The 21,922-nt window shown below is 40.0% G+C and overlaps 2 protein-coding genes across 2 annotated transcripts in view; one reads left to right on the forward strand and one right to left on the reverse strand.

Annotated features, from left to right (window-relative positions):
• LOC134794954 (myotubularin-related protein 13) overlaps nucleotides 1-21,922 on the reverse strand; it is an 81,695-nt gene that overhangs the window by 20,692 nt on the left and 39,081 nt on the right. Inside the window, exons 5-18 of the mRNA XM_063766826.1 lie at nucleotides 21,052-21,271; nucleotides 20,485-20,726; nucleotides 19,799-20,049; nucleotides 18,249-18,440; nucleotides 17,918-18,026; nucleotides 17,513-17,649; nucleotides 16,686-16,797; nucleotides 15,600-15,784; nucleotides 3,135-3,270; nucleotides 2,449-2,570; nucleotides 1,650-1,744; nucleotides 1,354-1,519; nucleotides 1,131-1,236; nucleotides 641-775 (exon numbers count right to left, since the gene is read on the reverse strand). Of these exons, the coding sequence (XP_063622896.1) occupies nucleotides 641-775; nucleotides 1,131-1,236; nucleotides 1,354-1,519; nucleotides 1,650-1,744; nucleotides 2,449-2,570; nucleotides 3,135-3,270; nucleotides 15,600-15,784; nucleotides 16,686-16,797; nucleotides 17,513-17,649; nucleotides 17,918-18,026; nucleotides 18,249-18,440; nucleotides 19,799-20,049; nucleotides 20,485-20,726; nucleotides 21,052-21,271 (2,208 nt within the window). The remainder of the gene's footprint in view (nucleotides 1-640; nucleotides 776-1,130; nucleotides 1,237-1,353; nucleotides 1,520-1,649; nucleotides 1,745-2,448; nucleotides 2,571-3,134; nucleotides 3,271-15,599; nucleotides 15,785-16,685; nucleotides 16,798-17,512; nucleotides 17,650-17,917; nucleotides 18,027-18,248; nucleotides 18,441-19,798; nucleotides 20,050-20,484; nucleotides 20,727-21,051; nucleotides 21,272-21,922) is intronic.
• On the forward strand, nucleotides 7,818-14,145 carry LOC134795062 (uncharacterized). The gene is made up of 4 exons (XM_063766899.1): nucleotides 7,818-7,955; nucleotides 8,376-8,531; nucleotides 13,254-13,415; nucleotides 13,833-14,145. Exons 1-4 carry the CDS (start codon nucleotides 7,860-7,862, stop codon nucleotides 14,010-14,012), a joined length of 594 nt encoding a protein of 197 aa, XP_063622969.1. The 5' UTR covers nucleotides 7,818-7,859; the 3' UTR covers nucleotides 14,013-14,145.

Here is a 21,922-nt window from a genome sequence, read left to right on the forward strand (position 1 = left end):
ATAAAATATAAGTTTTTTTTTAACTTCCAAAAAGAGAATAAGTAAAGATACCATTCGATTCCTTACATTTAATGCAAATTTTAGGGTCACTTATCGTTTTGTTAGGAGCGTTTCACGAGTGAAGTACGACTGTCGGACTATAATTTCTGTCTTTTGTATTGCTTTAATGCAATGGGTCCCATATAGACATTTGATCCTAAAAACAAAAACAAACCTGATCGATTGAAACCATAAATGAAAATGTGTCATCTAGCCTATTCTATGGAACCTCATCACTAAGAAAACCTGTCTAAAAAGCGCAAGTAGCGAACCACTCGAGTACCTACTGCACTCCCGCTGCACATCGAAGTAGAAAATGCACCCGAGCGAGGGTCCTTTTGAAAACTATAACCCTCGTGCCATATGGTATTGGCGAATCCGAATTCGCCAGATCTGAACGCAGATGATATATCGGTCGGGCCAATTTAGACACAAACCTCCATCCTTCACAATGACCTAATTACACAATTATGTAATTGGACATTTCAGGTGACAATTACGCATTTAGTTAAACAAGCAGTTTTCATCTAGGTATTTGTTCTTTCAGAAACCTAAAGTACCTAAACTATTAAATCCTACACTTGTGTCCTCATCTAAATACCTTTTGTACAGGCGGTAAGCGGCGGCTTTCCCTCGCCACGGCATCGAGAGTCTCCATATGCATGTGCACCACACCGGGGATCATTTGATGGAGACACCGCACGTGGTCTGCCGTCACCCCTCCTTCTGTGCACACCTGGGGCAATCATCAACAGTAAATGTTAGTATGTCACACAACAGCTTAAATTCAATCACCAAGAGTTTCAAGCCCAGCACTAACGCTGTATACTACTACGGGAGAGCTTGATTTATGGAAGGCGATTAAGGAGGCATACATTGTGAGAAAACCGGACGATTAACCACAGGCGCCTATTTCACAAAATTGACAATTAGACTTTCTTGTTGGCCCAGTAATGTACGATGAATTGTTGATGTCAGTCAACAATTGTCAGCGTGGTGGAACAAGGGCCAGATAGCAGTCGCTTTTGAATATGCTAACTTCTTCGGGTTAGGTTGTCAAAGAGAAACCGGGTTTTCTATAGAAAAAGTACCTTGTCTACGAATCTGGAGACCATCTTGATGACGTTGTTCCCGGCCTCGCCTGGGTCGGCCTCCTCGAAACCGGACTCGGCATCCGCGCTATCCGATTCCGCCACACTGCAAAATATACGTGCATTTATCTGTACTGCTCTGAAATCTCGTATTCGTCAAGAGCTTGGTTCTATATAGTCTTCAATTCTTCAGTAATATCGTAATATGATGTCTCGCTCTCACCTGTTAGTGATGCTATTGCTAGCTCTGTCGGCGTCGTCTCCTCTTGCGTCGGCGCGCCGCCCCGCGCCCTCTAGTGGCAATAGTAGGTAGACCATCCTATTTGCGTAGTGTATGGCTTGGCTGTATAGCGTTTGTTCTTCGCTGGCTATTATTTCGCGCTGCTTTTCTGTTGGATGAAGAATTTAATTAAATCACTGACTACAGTTCGATTTTATAGATAAACTGCAACCTAACTGGGATTTTCTTAGTCAACAGTACCTACATTAAAAATTATGTGTTTTTAAGCAAAATTATACCTGGAGGTAGTGAGGGCCACAGCCTCATCTGTTCGGCGGCGATTTCCAACGCGCTGGGTTCCTGTGCCCTTAGCAATGAGTATTCTTCTTCGTCCCTGCATCGCAACGTAAAAGAAGTTAAATATAGTATAGTTTGTAGATTTCTAACAGGCCCCGACTGCTAATCCTTTGCCTATTGTTAAGTAAAACCCGCCGGCACTCAGTAAGCGAGTACTAAGTGCCGGCGAGTTGAACGGACCACACACAACGTAGAAAAATATTTATCCATTAGTTCATTTTGAATCTTATTGCAATTTCCATAGGAGTTGTAATTCAATTACATGGGTAAAGCGAACGAACGATTTTTTATACAGGTGGTGGTGGTTTTTTTTTATAGCACGAGCGGGTTTACTTAACAATAGACAAAGGATTAGTCGTCGGGGCCTGTTAGAAATCTACAAACTATAACGATATAAAACGATATATAAATTTATAGCCCACGTTATAAATTTACCTAATGGTCTATAAAAAGCCGTTAAAATTTTATGTAGTGGTTTTCAAGAAGGTCTTCTGGGCCATTTTCATTTCAACATTTTAGGGATTGTTGTGTTTGATACACAAGGAATTTAAAAAAAATGTTTAAACACATAGTGTATATTTTTTTGGCTAAAATTCTCAACTTCTGTAACTTTGTTGATAAGAGAGCGATAGGAACGATGATTCAGAAGAACGCAAGTTAGAACTTCACTCGAAGAGGTAAATTATGTTATTTAAAATAATTTAAAGTGTCTGTACACATTTGTGTGGATTATTGGTTTACCTCGGACTAGGCGCCCTCTGGTGGTGCGCGGGGCTGGGGAGGTACAGAGCCTTGATGTCACGCTGAACGTCCTGATAGAAAGCCGCCTCCCAAAACTGCTGGCTCGTCCACACTTGGTGCTCCTATAACATGATAAACTATTTTAGGAAAAATGTTAAGAAATAGTAGACTGGACTAGTCTAGTCTATCCAGGACATATCAGGTATATAAAAAGGGCCCTAAGGTCTTTAAGTTTATTATATTTGCCCAAAAATATAATAAACTTAAAGTATATAGAAATAAACTTACAACTTATAATTAAGCTATCAAGGTAGACCTGTTTATCGCGGGTACGTGCAAAACTCCTGTTGTAATTACAGGCAAGTGCAAGCAATTTTTTATAAAAATTGCGCCGGGATTTCCGAGTCTCAGTTTTGCAAATAGGTTTTCTGCATCCGCAAGGCCTGCCTACAAAAGGAATACTTCAGCATTTAAAAATAATCTGGAAAGTGGAAAGTTCCCAGATACACTAAGATGTTTCTGGAGCTCACATTACTGAGATGATAGTTATTTAAGCGCAGGCGTCATTTGCATATCGTCTAGTATCGTCGTCTATAGTTATTTGACGTCATTAATTATCTACGAATCTTATAAAAAGACTATGGTCGTCCAAGAGTGGAGCATTCATCAGTTGACCGGACACCGACCTGTATACACATGTAGGCATATTGGATGACGCCGGTGCACAGCTTGCGGCAGTAGGCGGTCGCGAGCGGCAACATCGCCGCCGCCATGGAATGCTCGTCCAAGGCTGAAGAGGACTGAAGCGCGCAGTTCATCAGTCTGCAACAAATGTTATTACTTTAACTAAATGTCTAAATATCTATCTATAGAACTCCAATCGTCATACTTAACATTAAAAGACCTTGTTTAGTTGCAAAGAGATTTGCACATGCTTAGTTAATGCACGCAGCACGATGGAACATAAGTCGGAAATAAGGACTTAATCAGGATGGCAGAGTCAAAAGATTAACAAGACGCCATGCGTTTCAAAAACAACCTTATGTCATTTTGCAGAAGGTTTAAATTGAAACGGTCAGCTAATTGTATTCTCTAATAGGCCTCGAAATTTGAAGAAAGGCGAATGAATGACGAACAACTGAAATCACACACCCAAATGTAAGTAGTATGGAGATAAGAATTTAAATGACGCTGACAGCTAAGTATATAGACTGGTCATATTTTTGTACAAATCGATTTCGACTGGCAAATCATATGACTTTTTGACAACCGGGTTTTTAGAGCACCGTACAAAACTTTGTTCACGGTGCTCTTATGGGATCACTTCGGTCTTGCAAATCGGTTAAATGCGTTTTTCTCAAAGACCGTTTGATGTAGGTACCTAAAATTTGGAATAGTTATGGCAAGTACCATCACTAACACTGTGAATAAGTCAAAACTGCTTATTTCTGATTTTAGGGGGAAATTTAGGGGGTTGAGAGGAGTAGCTTGAATTTTTTTTTATTTGTAAGAATCGTGTGGGGTACCATTAGAAAGCTTGCAAAAAGTTGTGTCGATGGACTGATTTTGACTTCATTTTAGAGTGCAATAGTTTCGATAAAAAATGCATTTAAAGTTGCAAGTTTTCATACAAAAATTTTCACCTCTGTCCTGGCGATTTTCGCGAAAACTATAGCTAACAGGCAGCTGACCAGTCAATAACCAACTTAAAGAAGCATGGAGACGGCGGGAAAATTATCAGCTTAACTTTATCTTTATTAGTTTTTCAACTGCAGCCTGATCTTTGGTTGCTTAGGGCTAGCTAACTGATGCTTACACTGGTCATTTCATATTAGGAAGTTTTAGCGAGAAAGATCCTTAGTTAAAACTTTGGCATTGAAATTGATGACTTATGTCTTTGATACAAAGTTTAATTCTGCTTGCTTATTTTTGTGGGATACTTTTTTTTTCTGAATAGCCTACTATAAGTATGAGAGAGATCTACAAAATACAACCTTATTATATTGCAAATAAGTTTAAATTTCGAACGGGCTTTCCAACCAATTGACTATCTCAATGTGCCCAGTAAGAAACATATTTATTATTGCAGTTTATCTGAAAAAATTCAAATTAAGAATTCCGTTCTTCACTGTTGTTGTGTTTTTAGGGTTCCGTACCCAAAGGGTAAAACGGGACCCTATTACTAAGACTTCGCTGTCCGTCCGTCCGTCCGTCCGTCCGTCCGTCCGTCCGTCCGTCCGTCTGTCACCAGGCTGTATCTCACGAACCGTGATAGCTAGACAGTTGAAATTTTCACAGATGATGTATTTCTGTTGCCGCTATAACAACAAATACTAAAAACAGAATAAAATAAAGATTTAAATGGGGCTCCCATACAACAAACGTGATTTTTGACCAAAGTTAAGCAACGTCGGGAGTCGTCAGTATTTGGATGGGTGACCGTTTTTTTTTTTTGCTTTTTTTTTTGCTTTTTTTTTTTTTTTTTTTTTTTTTTTTTTTTTTACATAATGGTACGGAACCCTTCGTGCGCGAGTCCGACTCGCACTTGCCCGGTTTTAATTTTTTTTCACAATAGAGCACATAGAGTTAGTAAGGCGTATAGAGAAAGGGAACGGTGCTCTGAACACCGTAGTCTTGACTTCGTGCTTGGCCAATTATTTAAACTAATTAGACCCCGCTGAATCCGAATTTGTCGGTTGCTTGATCGAATTATTGACTGGAAGTGACATATGTATTTGATATTAAAGGATAGCAAAATAGGTTTATAAGAATAAATTATCTACATAAAATTTCCTCCAAAAAACATCTGGAACACTTTTCTCTAGGATCAATATTTAAAACGATATTAAAGGAAGAAAATTAATTACAATCAGTTCACAGGTCACATTTTTTTAGTTTTTCGTAAATAACTCTTAAACGGTGGCGCATAGCAAAAAATGTTCTAATGTTGTTTTGTGTAATCTGCGTAAAATTGCCTACAAGAAAGATTCCTTACAATTTTTCGCTAGGATCAATATTCAAAGAGATATTAACGTGGGAAAGTTAATTATACTCACTTCTAAGGTCCCTTTTTTTAGTTTTTCGTAAATAACTCGTAAACGGTGGCCTATACCTCATTAAATATTGATCGTAGCGAAAAAGTGTACATACCTTTTTTTGTGGACAATTATATGTTCAATATTTATATATAATATTATTTTGCAACGGGCCACCGTTTAAGAGTTATATACGAAAAACTTAAAAAAATGTGACCTGTGAACTGATTGTAATTAATTTTCTTCCTTTAATATCGTTTTAAATATTGATCCTAGAGAAAAGTGTTCCAGATGTTTTTTGGAGGAAATTTTATGTAGATAATTTATTCTTATAAACCTATTTTGCTATGGGACACCGTTTACGAGTTATTTACAAAAAACTAAAAAGGGACTTCAAAATTGATTATAATTAACTTATCCGCTGCTTTGTTTTTTAAAATATTGATCCTAGCGAAAAGTGTTCTACATGTTTCTTGTTGGAAATTTTATGTTTATTATTTATGTATAAGTTTTTTTTTGCTATGAGTCATACTTTACAAATTCTTAACGTAAAAATAAAAGCAAGGAACCTTAGAATTTATTATAATTAACTTTCCCTCTTTATTATCTTTTTAAATATTGATCCCTGCGAAAAGTGTACATAATCTTTTTTTTTTAACTTTTGTGTAGATTATTAACGTTTAACAACATTTTTTTTATATTGGCCACCGTTTACGAGTTATTTACGAAAAACTAAAAAAAGGGACCTTAGAAGTGATTATAATTAAATTTCGCGCGTTAATATCTCTTTGAATATTGATCCTAGCGAAAAATTGTACGGAATCTTTCTTGTAGGCAATTTTATGCAGATTACTTATATGTAAGAACATTTTTTGGAATACGCCACCGTTTAAGACTTATTTACGAAAAACTAAAAAAAGGGACTTTTAATATCAAATATCTCACTTCCGGTCAAGAATTCGATCAAGCAACCGGCAAATTCGGATTTAGCGGGGTCTAATTGTGACTGTTGGTGTGTGTGCGGCATCTCTCTATCGTGCAATACCTATATCTATGTACACTGGACAATTAAGTTTGCAAGTGTCGTATTTATGAAGAAATTGATATTCAATACAATATTGCGCAACTATTGTGCCTCACAGTACGGCTAGAACACGATGATAGATAAATTGTCCTTTGCACGATGAAATGTTGCTGGTGTGATTATATCTTAACGAGGTAGGAAATCACGCGATTTGTATGCTTACTCAAACATTTTTATATATCAAGCTACATGGTCATTTAGACTATACCTAAACCTGGTAAATATCCATATTTCATGGATATTTACCAGCATGTATTTTTATACATACATTGTAATACGGGATGACTTTTCTATCTAAAAGGCCTAGGTCGTCTTTCTCACTAATTACACCGTTTTTTACATTGTAACCGTCAAATTAAGGAAATGCGTGCAAATAATTATCAGATTTAGTAATAGCACAATTATAGCGTTAATTTGGACTAATATGACCAAATCCACAATCTGCTTAACAATTTGTTGAACCCCCCACCAACCAAGGGCTCAACATAGATGGCTAAAAGGGGTAAAGGTAGACTACACGGGGTAGCAAGATATCATTCATATCTTAATCTGACGCGCTCGAGTAAACACAAAAATCCCCTCTTGGGCTCCCCTACCATTAGGTCTATCTATCTTCGGGTGCGATCGGATTTCTTCTTCGTGCAGTATTCAAGTGTACAGTTTAGAAAGCGAGAAAAACAAGGTTTCATACGTTACAGTCGCCGCAACGAAACAATAGAAATTCGAGTTCATTTTTAAACATATCTGGCGGTCTAGCATGAGTTGCATTCTTGCGCGCGACTCCATACATCTAGCGCGACTTCAAGTATGGACTCGCGAGCGAGAACGCAAGTTATGCTAGAACGCCTGAGAGCTTTTGGACTATTGGGTGGTCGGTACGTAGTATTATTATATTTTCTGGGCCGAGGCTCAATGAAAATTGGAACTACAAATCAGATCTTAAATAGATGAGATGGAGCGATTAGGGTTGGTCTTCGATTGGTTGAAGACAGCCCTAGACAAATCATAATCAAAGCAAAGTTTTAATATGGGCCTTAAGTGGGTTGTTACTGAACGATTAGCAAACTTTCTGCCACAAAGCTTATTCGCTAATTAGTTTTAATATCGATATATTACAAACTATTATGCGGCAGAGATTCATGTTACGAGTTTGCCATAAAATGTTTTCATACTACCGGTAAATAAACATCCTTGATCTGTCACCCGATAAAATCGACATAGGAATCCTGCACGACACGTATCAATTATGTGTAATAATATAAATAAATCGTTTAAGGCACGATGTTTGCAGTATGATGCTATTCAGCAATATGCTGAGGTTTCTAGCAATAGGAGGCATATTTGCTTGTAGTTTTTTGATTTGTGGTATTTCCGGGCAGAAGAATGTGGTGAGTATGAGTAGTTAGAACTATTTTCATTGATAAACTAATTAAGTCAAATCCTGTAATTTAATTACATTGCCAAGTGAATTAGAACTTAGCACCCATATAGAACTCAATTATTTTGCCGGCGAAGTTAACAATAACGCATATTCTTAATATAGAACTTGGCTCTCATTTCACATTTAAGTTTTTGATGGGATGGTTTCTAACAATCTTTTATTTGCCATAGTTCAGGATTTCCCCCACGATGTACCAATTAAAAAAACCGGACAGGTGCGAGTCGGACTCGCCCACCGAGGGTTCCGTAGGTACTTTTTAGTACCTATTGCATTGTTATAGCGGCAACAGAAATACCCTTTGGGTACGGAACCCTAAAAATCACTCCGTAGAGTTTATGAGACAGGTTAGACGTTCCCATGGTTCCAGGGCCCCGGAAAATGGTCGGTGCTGAACATAATGAAGTGCGACAAAGACAGCATGATGCCGATGAAACTGGACGCCAACAGACGCAAGGTGAACCGGACGCACGACGGGTTCAACGCTAAACTCGAGGTGGAAGAGGAAATCGACGATACCTTCGGGGTAAGTTGTTAGAAACGCGCGACGCCCTTCTTAATTATGATCATCATCTTCCTCACGTTATCACGGCTTTTTACCACGGCTCATGAGAGCCTGGGGTCCGCTTCGAAATGAATTCCAGGAATTGGCGTAGGCACTAGTTTAACTGTTTAGACGACAACGGTTTCACTCACTTGAATTTTTAGTCGCTATTAGCGACATGTTTCGGGCCCTTCGGGGGTCCTTCCTCAGGCATGAGCCTGAGCATGAGCTCAGGGCCCGAAACATGTCGCCAATAGCGACTAAAATTCAAGTGAGTCAAATCGTTGTCGTCTAAACAGTTTAAAATATGTATCACGAAAGTTTAATATCGATTAGGCACTAGTTTTTACGAAAACGACTGCTATCTTACCTTCCAACCCAGAGGGGAAACAATGCCTTATTGGGATTAGTCCGGTTTCCTCACGATGTTTTCCTTCACCGAAAAGCGACTGGTCAATATCAAATGATATTTAGTACATAAATAGTAAGTTCCGAAAAACTCATGGGTACGAGCCGGGGTTTGAACCCGCTACCACCGGATTGAAAGTGGCACGCTCTTACTGCTAGGCCACCAGCGCTTCCTCCTTAATTATGATCGACTGTTCTTTATCTTTATACATTTTTACTTAGTTTCACGGCATAAATTTGTAGTTTTTATACTTTTTTATACATAGGTGGAAAACAGATGTACGGTCCGCCTGACGGAAGCTGTTACCGTACCGTTACCGTAAACTATCGACGTATGCAACTCCTTAGGTTTCACAGGCCTTGTAATGGTTTAGATATTACACTCCTTATTTCGATGAACCCTTATATGCCTAAGTTGTAGCCACTCGAGAAAACCAAACTATCCATCTACTAACCGTGTATGGTCTCAAAGACTGGTTAGGAAACTAGCCTATTGTAGGCTTTGTATACCGGTTTCGCATTCATTTGTAATGAATACATGTACAATATACACGGTAGGGTGTTTCATTTTTCCGAATTTTCGATTTTCATCTGACTTTGCTCGATTTCTTGTTCCAACTGATAAAAAAATATTATACGTTAAAAAAAATTAAAATCGGTCAACATTTAGAGGTTGCACAACTGCAACAAAGATTTTTCAAATAACCAACGACTCTACATCGGAGGGTAGAAAATGGTTTAAGCGGCTACCATCAAAGCGGAGACTACACTCTAAAAAAAATTTGGTTGGCCCTATCAATATCTTGATAGTCGTAATCAAGCATCTTGATTCCATACGAGCCTAACAAGAACATAGACGCATCAAACAAGGTAATTCTGATTGCTATTACTATTGTTATGTAACTGAACCAATTAAGATCTTGTTCAATATTTACATGGAAAATAATTATACTAACTAATTGATCCTAGTAAGATCAACTAAGGGCTTGATAATTATTATCATTATACGTAACTGTACCAACTAAAACAAACAAGTTAGTTTAACTAAGATGTAAATCAATGTTAACATGAAGAATTACTGTATTAACTATTTGACCCAAATAAGATCAACTAAGAACATGATTACACCGACTTATGCATTTTATTAGCCTGAACTAAGATATTGTTCAATTTGAATCTTAATTGTTTAATCATTTCAACTATGAAGCTTGTTTAGTACAATACCATTCTTGTTCAATTGTACTATGACTTACTTTGTCTCATTTACTAATACATGCTAATACATTTCTTTCAGATCTCTAGTTTTTATACGCGCCGTGCTGAATAATGCTGATGGTCCTCGTTATTATACTCAAGGCATTAGTCTTAAATACTAAGATATACATTTATTTCAGATCTTTTTGGCGATCGGCCTAGACCGGTTTAGCTTTACAAACATGGGAGGAGGCGTGCTTGTGAAATGTGAAGCCATACCGGTCTAGGCCGATCCTCAAAAAGATCTGAAATAAATCTGTAATCTGTATTACCTACTTAGTATTTAAGACTAATGCCTTGAGTATAATACGAGTACGAGGACCAGCATTTATTGAGCACGGCGCGTATAAAAACTAGCACAAAGGAAATTTATCAAATTTAAACGAATAAGTAGTTAATAAAATATTACAACAAAGAAAGGGATAAAACATAATTAAACTAAATCAGGCCCGTAAAGTTTTATGAAAAGGGGGTAAATGAATAAAACAAAAAAATATTATAATAAGATGTTATTTATTCATTTAAACATTTTGAAAGTACACTACACTCACAGTGTCACTACGCGAGTTTGATTCGGATTTCACTGGTTATTTTTAGACAAACAAATCACAGGATTCCACACATTTGACAGTTTAAAACCCGATCTTCACGATTGAAATTTTTGTATTTGTGAATTTCAATGGCTTCTCTTACCGATCTTGGTATATAGTGGTGTCGAAATGACCTTAGGACTATGCAACTCGATCCAGTGATTATTGTACCCGACTCAAGGAGAGGGCAATAGCTGACTTGCGAGCGTCATTGTTCTTGACCGCAGCGATGTGTTCTTTAATTCTGCAGGCAATAGTGCGTTTGGTCTGCCTAATGTGCGAACTACCACAACTGCACTCAACTTTGTACACACCAGGTTTTTCCAGAGGAATAAGTAATTGAATGAGCTTAACGCAACTGCATGCTACTGAGACTCGACTGCTCGCTCGCACGGTGGCACACGCCGCGAGAGGGGCGCGGGCGGGGCGGAGAGCGGGTGTACAGGCGCTCCCCCCACTTAACTCTTGATTGATCGGATTAACCGATTATTTAATTGAATTATTAAGAAAATCGATTTAACAAATAATTCTTAGTAGAATGGAATATTAGTTTCGTAATTAATACAATAATTTGATCATAATGGGATTGAATGTTTTATCTTCGTTGTTCTAAATATTATATGTTTAGTTGATTGAACTACCAAATCTTATGTAAATCAACAAAGACAAAATAATCAAATTAACTATTAAAATGTTCATAACTATTAACATATTTATCTGTTTTAATTAATTTGTTAAGGATTGAATTAACCTACGTTACACAATTATGCCAACAAGTTAATAATAGATGCAAAGTATACAATTGTTAGGATTAATAACATACCTACTTTATTAGTTCAATCACAGATACACTTATTGTTTTAAGTAATCAGCTTTCTTTGATTTATATAAGATCGTTATTGTTGTAATTAACTTAACGTCAACTAAGAGAAAACTGCTCTTAGTTGGTCTTCATTTTTTAGAGTGTAGTGTGATACTGAACCTTCTACATATAAATACATTTTAAAATTAGTAGTAAACTTGTATTTTGGTTACTCGATAAATGTTCTAATTATGATTTTTCAGTTTTTCCACCTGTTTCCAAAGGAAAAGTGCTTTTATCGTGTTTTAGACGCAAAATTCAGTTTTCTCATTCGATTTTAGTATCAGTTCATTATATTTTAGAACATAGTTCATTTTCACGCAATGTATGGGGTTCTCACTCTACCTTTTCAACTTGTGCAACCTCTAAACGTTATTCAATTCTTTTGAAAATTGAAATAGATAGTTTTTAGTGTGGGGAGACTCCATTGGTGAGCAAAGTCAGGAAAAATATTACAACTTTTTTTTCTCCATACAAAAGTGAATCACCCTAATACACGGTGGTCAAAAAATAAGTGCATTCCCGTTGCCAGGAAGGTTTTGGGATTATACTGAGCAACTTTTACTATGGGACCAACCCCGCAAAATGCGAAAAAAAAAATTATCCTCCCATAGAAAATGGACCAACAAAAATGTATGAAACAGCCAAATTTTTTGAAGTGAAAACTTCTTTAGCGGCGCTGAGCACTTTTTGAGGTGGGGAAAAATTGATAAACTCGAGACAGCGTAACGCGTAACGTGTAACGCTGACGTCATGTGTGACTGACAATGTTATTCACTAAAGAACTTTAGTCATAACGTATCATAATCAGGTCAATTATTTAAAACTGGACTTTTATATTAAGCAATAAAGCTCAATGTTCTAATCTTGTACGGGCTGAAATACGAGGATCTCACAGTTACATAACTTTATATCACTCCAATATAATTCTTCTTACCAATTCCATTTCAGTATAATTACACCCCGTTATCTAATGCTCAGTTTGGGGGCAAATTGTGATGTTGCTTCACATTATTAGTCGATTCATATTTATCTATAAAGGGTTGTTTGTCAAAATAAAATTCTTATTTTGTGAATGCTTTAGACATTTATTCCAGACATTGATTATCGCAACTGCCCCATAACTTGCCCCCAAACTGAGCATTAGATAACGGGGTGTAAATATAACACATCTTGATGAAATCGCTAATAAAAGTGAAGTCTAGTACTGGTGAATAAAACTCAAAATATCGTGACCAAATATATTTAGATGCGAGGTCTGCAAGGTAACTTTACAATTTCTATTCGAATTTTAAACAATTAACGCTACAAATTTAAGCTCACTGGCCAGCAATTTCGGAACTAAAGTTTTTCAATAGAAAGGAGGATTTGTCAATTATACATAGTGCTGCAGACATTTTAGACTAGTCATTGACGTTTTCACTTCTGTCGGCACTCCCGGAGTGCAACCCGTTGTTTTTTTTGTATATAATACACGCACAGCGGGCCGCAAAATTACATGTCCATATTATGAATGGAATCGATACATAAAGTAGCCATGCACTTTTGCAGCTGGGTGTTATATTCTTATAGAAACTTATATTTTAACAGGTCCGACTAGATATTTGCAAAGTGGTAGACGGCGGGTGCAAAGACTACAGTACAATGGCGGACGACTCTCTGATAAAGTTTGCCAAGAAATACGCCGAAGGGAACGTGAAGACTGCAATGGAGTGCGCCGATATAGACCCGCCAGATTTCCCCGTGCCCGTTGTAAGATGTTTAAATATTAGGGTAATCCTTAATTATTAGTCGAAGGTATATTTTTCTACGGGGCGCTTAATGTAAAATCTTACACTAAAAACCAATGTATTTTTTTTTCCCGAATTTTTAAATACATTTTAGGGGTCGCTACCGCACTTTGAAAATTAGGACCCTCGGGTGCCCCGTAGAAAAATATATCTTCGATGAAATAAGGACCACTCCAATGTTTATTTTGACTTTGTTTATTTCAAGAAGTTTCCACAGCTCCAACTCCACTTTATGTTATATCGTGTTTCGTTTTTATTTATGTCCCCTTAACAGCGTGGAAGGCTACTTGCTGGCCTTGAATTCAATTAATTAATTAAAATGAATATTCAGCCAGCAAGTTACTTCCGAGCCTCGACAACAATGAACAATTTTTCGCAGGGTGTCCACACTATAAAGAGTTTTCTGTTCAACTACGATGAGCTCCCACCCGAGGGCCCGTACGGCGAGTACATGGCATGCGGCTACCTCATAAAGGATGCGAGGGAAGTCATGTGCGCTAAGGTCCACACCATGTTCCAAGAAGTAGAAGAAATAGACGAAGAGGTGGACGAGGAATAATAGTAGAAATAACAGTATAAACTGATATGAGACACATACGATAATAATTAATAACCTTCTAAGGCTCATCTATAAGGTGCTTGAAATCTTGTAGTTTTTACAATAAATTATAAATAATATAAAACGCATATATTGGTTAATCATGAAAACTTATCCATAAATTGTTTATAGCCCGCGACGTAGTCTGGCCGCGGACTGGATGCACGCGGCGAGCGGGGCCTCAGGTCAGTATGTAAACGCAAACACATACGAGGAACTGTTTAGACCTCAGGCTCGAGTGAGTGAGAGAGTGAGTGCACGAAGTGCAGCCGCCGCGACCACTCGAGCCTGAGGAAGGACCCCCGACGGGCCCGAAACATGTCGCCAATCGCCAATAGCGACTAAAAATTCAAATGAGTGAAACCGTTGTCGTCTAAACAGTTTAAAATGAAATTAAAATGTTATTACTTACTTTGTTAAAAAAAGGTCATTGTTTTACAGTCTTATGCAATGTATGTATGTTTATAAGCATGACCGATACTTTAGTACATTGTAGGAGAGGACGGAAAACCGCTAAAAGATGGACGAGTCGTTTGAGGGCCGACACGTTAGTGGAGGCCCTCTAATAATACGAGTCCATCTTTAGCGTTTCCGGCCGAGGCATTACATAGTGCTTTTCACGACTACTGCGAGGAAATAAGAAAACATTTGCATAACTATAAGTACTATCCCGCGATTTCTCTGGTAGCAAATTACTAGCCACTGCCTGTGCTGTCTCTTGAATTTCGGTAGGCGTCAGCGTAAGAATATCATTTTCTTCACTAACTCATTTTTATAGCGAGCGTTGATACGTGTTTCTTGTATTTTTTAATCAAACACAATTTACACTATCCAATTCAGTAAGTATTTTCAGATCCCGCCTTTTTTACTTTTTTTATCACTTTTAAGAGGCGTTTTTCTGTTATTTGCTTCAAACCGACTCTAAACTTAGAAGCGTTTTTGTTAAAAAAAAACCACAAACAGCTTCAAAAGTAAAAAACGCCTTAAGCGTGAACTGAATGGATAATTGTTAAAAAAAATGAAATGAATGGTTTTGACATTTCTTTTTTTTTTAACAAGAAATTGGTCCTATAAATAACCTAATTTTATTTTTGAAGGTAAAAGTTGCACCAAAAAAGACCTTTTATTGATTTTTATGTTTTAAATGTTACTCATTGCTGTAGCGAACCGTCATCAATGACAGATGATGATAACAATGAAACATTGTAGTAGTGGTGGTTCAGGTGCTACAGCTATTGCCTACTTTCCCGCTTGGTTTTAGACCATCTATTGCCACATTTCCGAACAGTGACGTGAAAAGGTACTGTATAAGTTGTGTATCCAAATGTTACTTCTGTGTATCTTCCTATTTATAGGCAGAACCGAACTAGCCCTGTTTCTACTAATTACCAATATCATTATTTTATATTTAAGAAAACTATAGGTCTTATTGTATATCTACAAGTTTAAACATATTTGTATGTGACTGTTTGTTTCCTAAATAAATTAAAAAAAAAAAACAATATGTCTCACGAAAGTTTAATTTCGACATACGAGGAAGTAGCCTACCTGACCAGTAGCTCGAACTGGTGGTGGTGCAGCAGGTGCTTGTTGCTGGGCAGGCGCGCCGCCAGGTCGCGCACGAGCGCGGCGCGCGCGGCGCATGCGCGTAGCGCGAGCAGCACGGCGGGGAACGACTTGCGCGCGTCCGCGTAGCGGCACTCGAATATCGCCGCTATGCAGGCGCGCAGGACCTGTGAGGAAACTAGAGATATAATTTGGTATTTTCCTCTACTTAAAATAAATTATTTCACACTGTGCACGAAATAAAACACCACATAATTATTAGAAAAACATAGATAGCAAATTTTTTTAACCACAATATCTATTTAATAAATCGGATTGAAATATAAAAAGTAGGTGAGTTGACTGTGAGTACTGGTTCGTCACTATACACGTTTTCATATAAATTCTATATTGTAACACTTTAAACTCTCGCGTTTTGTACACATATTTAATTACACAAACGGGTCTACCGCGATATAATTTCATTGTTTTTACCTTTAATTCCGACGTTTCAGCTGAGTTGCACCAGCTGTGGTCACGGAAAGACTCACTCACTCAACTGAAACTCAGCTGAAACGTCGGAATTAAAGGTAAAAACAATGAAATTATATCGCGGTAGACCCGTTTGTGTAATTAAATTCTATATTAGCAAATCGTTTTGATAGTTCTAAAAAAGAAGCTGATTTGACTAGTAGGAAAGTAGCCAATTCATAACTAACATAAAATACATGGTGAAAACTTGAACGACGCAATGAGTGTGATTATAACAAGAAATGAAAATGTAAGAGTACGTAGCAAAAGTCTAGTGGAGCTTTCGGCGGGGTGTCACGTGGCAAAGGGGTGTAATCAGAGTGCACGGAGCCGCCCATATACGTTTGCATTTCATTTGCTTGCTATGTATATGCACGCCACACGCCTCGCTCGGGTGTCCATTAAGTTTGCATTTGCACCCTAATTTCGTACGTAGATCCGTAGAACTTCCGACAAATATAAACGGGCTGTTAATAATCGTCTGTCCCTATCCATAATTAAGACATTTGCGTTTGTTAGAAAGGGACAACATTGAAGTACGGAGGGTAGTGTAGTGACCTCGAGGCGGCGCGCGGAGTTGGTAACGAGCACGTGGCCGGCCTCGGCCGCGCCCACCGGCGGCGCCGCGGGCGGCACGATGCGCGGCACCACAGCCCGCAGTGCCGTTAGTCTGCAAACAGATAATGCTATGTTAATAAGTGTGTCTTCCCACTGCCACAGAATAAATAATAGTACTAGGTACAGAAGGTTCACTCTCTAGCAAAACGCGTCTATTACGACAGATATGACCGCAAGGTGGCGCAAGCGCGAGCAGGCGTCCATTCCGTAGTGGTGCGCGGCAACTACTACTGCTAGACACCAAAATTGATGTGGGCCTCATGTACTAGTAGCGACGCGACGAAATTGCGGAGTGAGCCACGCCTGCCACAGCTCTATGAATAATGCCACTTATAGAATCTGTCTATGTTTAAGCAGTGGGGAGACCCTCCTCCTTACGGGCAAACTCTGCTGCATTCGACTCAGCAATTATTAGGGTTGGCACCACTTGACGTCCTTTTGCGTGCACGACCACAAATAAGATAAATGCTTGAATTTTGACAACTCTAAATAGCCGAAAGGGTAAGTGCCATACATTATAAAGGAATAGCGTGATTCGTCCCTCAATCGCTGTCAAACTTCGGTTTTATAGGAAGTGTCCTTTCTGTACGGTAGTACTATTATTTATTCTGTAGTCTAGGCTAACTCTGCACCGACTTTGACAGATCCAAATGTGGGTATGTCGTTGTAAACGTCATATTTTAATAGCGATATGCCATCAAAGACAGAAACTTGATTACGAGTACTTGTCATTTATTCTGTGATCCATAAATCGAAATCGAACTTACTTGGGATGCTCTGCGTTCCTGGCGGTGACCTCGTCGATGACCTCTTTGACGCGCACCGGGTCCAACGTCGGCAGGGGAGGCTGGTGGATGCGGGCTGAGGCTCCTTCTGGTGGTCGAAGAATTCGCTGCTGGTATGTCTGCAAATGACACGGAGCAATTTAGATAGTTAGATAACCTGTTTATTTATTCGCCACAATACACACAGAATATTCAAATACAAAAATGACAAAAATCACAAAATAGAAAAATTTTGATTGGATCGACTGATGACAAAGGACGATCGTGGACTGAAAGTATCAAAGTAATGATGTGTTTATAATTTGGGGATAAGTTATATCTACGAAGTATACAAATTAACTGTATTAGATAATTCAGAGACGAGTCGAATTAACAATAACTACAAACCTGCGGGTTAGGGTTCTCGTTGAGTTGCAGTTGCATCGCGAGGTCTTGTATGTGTTGCAGCTCCAGGTTCGGATTCAGCGATTCTAACCTCAGTTGTTCTGGTAGGTTCCTGAAATAAATTTAAATTAAAAGCAATAAAACTAGACTTGTCCCTATATATGACTGTGAGGCGTGGTTGAAGCACACAAACAGGAGCTGCGAATCATGGAAATCAACATGCCGCGCTGAACGTGCGGATTTGCGGAATAACGCCATATGATCCCGTAAGGAACAAGCAACTTTCCCGCCAAGCGCTTCGAACATCCCATAAATTCCACAAGTCCATACTCACTGCACGAGCTCGTCCCATATATCAGTAGGGCGCCAGGGCGGGCCGCGCTCGGCCACCAGCCCGTTGAAGAACATAGAGTCGAGCAGCCGCACGGCGAACGGGCACTGCGCCAGCCCGCGGCTGCCCAGGAACCCCGCTTTGTGGAATGTGAGCACCGGCGACGGGTGGATGCGGATTATTGTGAGGCAGTGCCTAGAAATGAGGAAAATAAAATATGTTTGAAATTGAATATGGTTTTATATGTAGTCAGATTCGGTGTCGAATCTTTCAAAGTAAGAATAAATCAAAAGCAGTGATGAATTTTAGCAACTGTAGCAACTTTGCCAATCTCAGGATATTAGTAGTGCTAGGTTTTCTTGGATGGCAAGAGTTTTCTCCGTCCATGACACTCTTTTTACTGGACATAACTCACCTGTAACCCTGCAGCAACTTGGCCAACGTCCTCATGAACACGGCCCTGATCTCCTTATCCAGCATATGAGGTGGAGAAGCCGCAGGGGTGGTGGTGCGAAGGCTGAATCGGCAGACCGTAGTTCGGCCTGTAAGACCAATAATGCTAGGTCTTCTTGGAGGGATGATGTCTTCTAGTGAATAACTGACCTGTAACCCTGCAGCAACTTGGCCAACGTCCTCATGAACACGGCCCTGATCTCCTTATCCAGCATATGAGGTGGAGAAGCCGCAGGGGGTGGTGGTGCGAAGGCTGAATCGGCAGACCGTAGTTCGGCCTATAAGACCAATAATGCTAGGTCTTCTTGGAGGGATGATGTCTTCTAGTGGATAACTGACCTGTAACCCTGCAGCAACTTGGCCAACGTCCTCATGAACACGGCTCTGATCTCCTTATCCAGCATATGAGGCGGTAAAGCCGCAGGAGGTGGCGGCGCGAAGGCTGAATCGGCAGACCGTAGTTTGGCCTGTAAGACCAATAATGCTAGGTCTTCTTGGAGGGATGATAAGTCTTCTAGTGAATAACTGACCTGTAACCCTGCAGCAACTTCGCTAACGTCCGCATAAATACGGCTCTGATCTCCTTATCTAGCATATGAGGCGGTGAAGCCGCAGGGGGTGGCGGCGCGAAGGCTGAATCGGCAGACCGTAGCTCTGGTTGTAAGACCAATGCTAAGTCTTTTTGGAGGGATGATAAGTCTTCTAGTGAATAACTGACCTGTAACCCTGCAGCTACTTGGCCAACGTCCTCATGAACACGGCCCTGATCTCTTTATCCAGCATATGAGGCGGTGAAGCCGCAGGAGGTGGCGGCGCGAAGGCTGAATCGGCAGACCGTAGTTCGGCCTGTAAGACCAATAATGCTAGGTCTTCTTGGAGGGATGATAAGCCTTCTAGTGAATAACTGACCTGTAACCCTGCAGCAACTTGGCCAACGTCCTCATGAACACGGCCCTGATCTCCTTATCCAGCATATGAGGCGGTAAAGCCGCAGGAGGTGGCGGCGCGAAGGCTGAATCGGCAGACCGTAGTTCGGCCTGTAAGGCCAATAATGCTAGGTCTTCTTGGAGGGATGATAAGTCTTCTAGTGAATAACTGACCTGTAACCCTGCAGCAACTTCGCTAACGTCCGCATAAATACGGCTCTGATCTCCTTATCTAGCATATGAGGCGGTGAAGCCGCAGGGGGTGGCGGCGCGAATGCTGAATCGGCAGACCGTAGCTCGGGTTGTAAGACCAATGCTAGGTCTTCTTGGAGGGACGATAGGAGCTTCCCGTCGGGCCGGGGGATGTTCACGCCGGCGGGAATGTGGAGGGAACCGACGTCCAGGTCCGCTACTATCACGTCTAGCTGGAAAGTATATGAAAATATGTTAATATGGCCACAAAACAGTGGCCATATTATGAACATCAAATTTATCCTATCAATGTTCAATTAGTTCTAGTTCGCGCTTAGTTTTTTTGTGGTCAGATCAAAGCTTGTACTAGATCAAGTAGATCGTTCAAGGTGTCTCGTCATGACTGAGCAACACTTTAAATACAGATCATTAAAATTGTGTGTCAGGTACAATTATATTGGATTGTCAACCCAACATTTTATAAGATTTAGCACAGGATAGGTGAACCGTGAATGGATTCAGGGATGCAGAAGCGTATGGTATACTTAGTAGTAGTGATAACAAAAGGTACACGCGTACACAAAATAAATCAAATCTAGCATCCAAGAGAACTCGCGCTAATGCCACTAATATATTGTATCCATGGTGGTAATTTCTTAGACTCTTACCAACTCCGACACCTCCTCCTTCAAACTGGAATGCACTCCAATAAGGAAGGGCGTGGGCGTCGCCAGCACCTCCACCAGGCCGGACGGCAGCAGCGGTATATACACGTGCGCGTAGCGGAACGGGAACATGAGCGCGGCGAGGGCTCTACAGGCGGCCGCTAGGCGGGCAGCGGCGAGGGAGACTAGCAGGACTTTGTGCTCGGACATCACGGCGCACCAGAGGGTTACGGAGTTGTGTATGCCTGGAAAAATTGGTTAAGTTAGTTATTTATGATGTATCGAAGAGATTACAGTACTGTATCACTGTAGATGTCTTCAAGTTTACTACTGAGATCTTATGACAAACATGATTTAGAACTTACAAACACAAAATAGAAGTATGTAACCAACTGTTTCAACTGTGCGAACCCACGAGATGGTAGCGCGTTTGTTGATGCTTAAGCCGACCTGCAGGTTGGCCACCAGGGTCGCTAGGACTCACCTAATAACCGCACAAGCATGTGCGCGATATGGAGGACCAGCAGGTTGCTCACCAGCGTCGCCAGGGGTCCTACACCATCTACTCACCTAATAACCGCAGTAGCATATGCACGGATGTATGTGTGACTGGCAGCGGCGGTGCGGCCGGTGGTTGCAACGCCTGGCGGTCGCCCGCGCCGATGCTGAAGCGGACCTGCGGACCACCCGCTGGAGGCACTAATACACAACCCAGCAGGTTGCCCACCAATGTCTCCAGTGGAACGCCCAGGTTCTCTACCCATACTGTGTAGATTATGCCTAAGCAGTTCTGGAAAACAAGATAAACCGTTCTTAGCGCCACTTGCACCATCCCACTAACCCGGGGTTAACCGGTTAAACCGGTAATCCAGTGCCAAATTGTACTGGTAACCATGGTAACTCCAGGTATAACCGGTTAACCCCCGGGTTAGTGAATGGTGCAAGTGGCCCTTAGTATAGTTAATAGCTTCCAAGGCCCATACGAGAAATAAATCCAAAATTTTCCAGTGAAATTTGAACCTATAGTGTAGGCTCATAGAGTTCATTTTCTTTTGTTTGAAAATCGAAGGAAACAAAACAAAATATGTACAACTCAACAACAGTTTCATCGAAAGTGATTTATAGACTTGCCAAGATTCGCATTTGTAATAACTATTTACTGCAATTTAAAATCGTAGTATGAAAGAAAATGAGACCGACTAAGTCGAATTGTATACATTGTGGAAGCGGCCGTAAAAATGCCAAAGCATTGTTAATTCGTCACGTCAATTTCCGTTACGCGGAAGACCGTTACGAATTCCTTATTTATAAACTGCATTCAATGGAATGGCGAACTAAAGTTAATGTGCCGGTTATGTAATTAAATGTGTTTGTAGTGTGCAAAGCGGGGCGCCTATAAAACTCGATTCCTATCGGGTTACCTATTTTCACACCTTATCAA

The sequence above is a fragment of the Cydia splendana genome, chromosome 11 (assembly GCF_910591565.1).
Source record: "Cydia splendana chromosome 11, ilCydSple1.2, whole genome shotgun sequence".
Lineage (NCBI taxonomy): Eukaryota > Metazoa > Arthropoda > Insecta > Lepidoptera > Tortricidae > Cydia > Cydia splendana.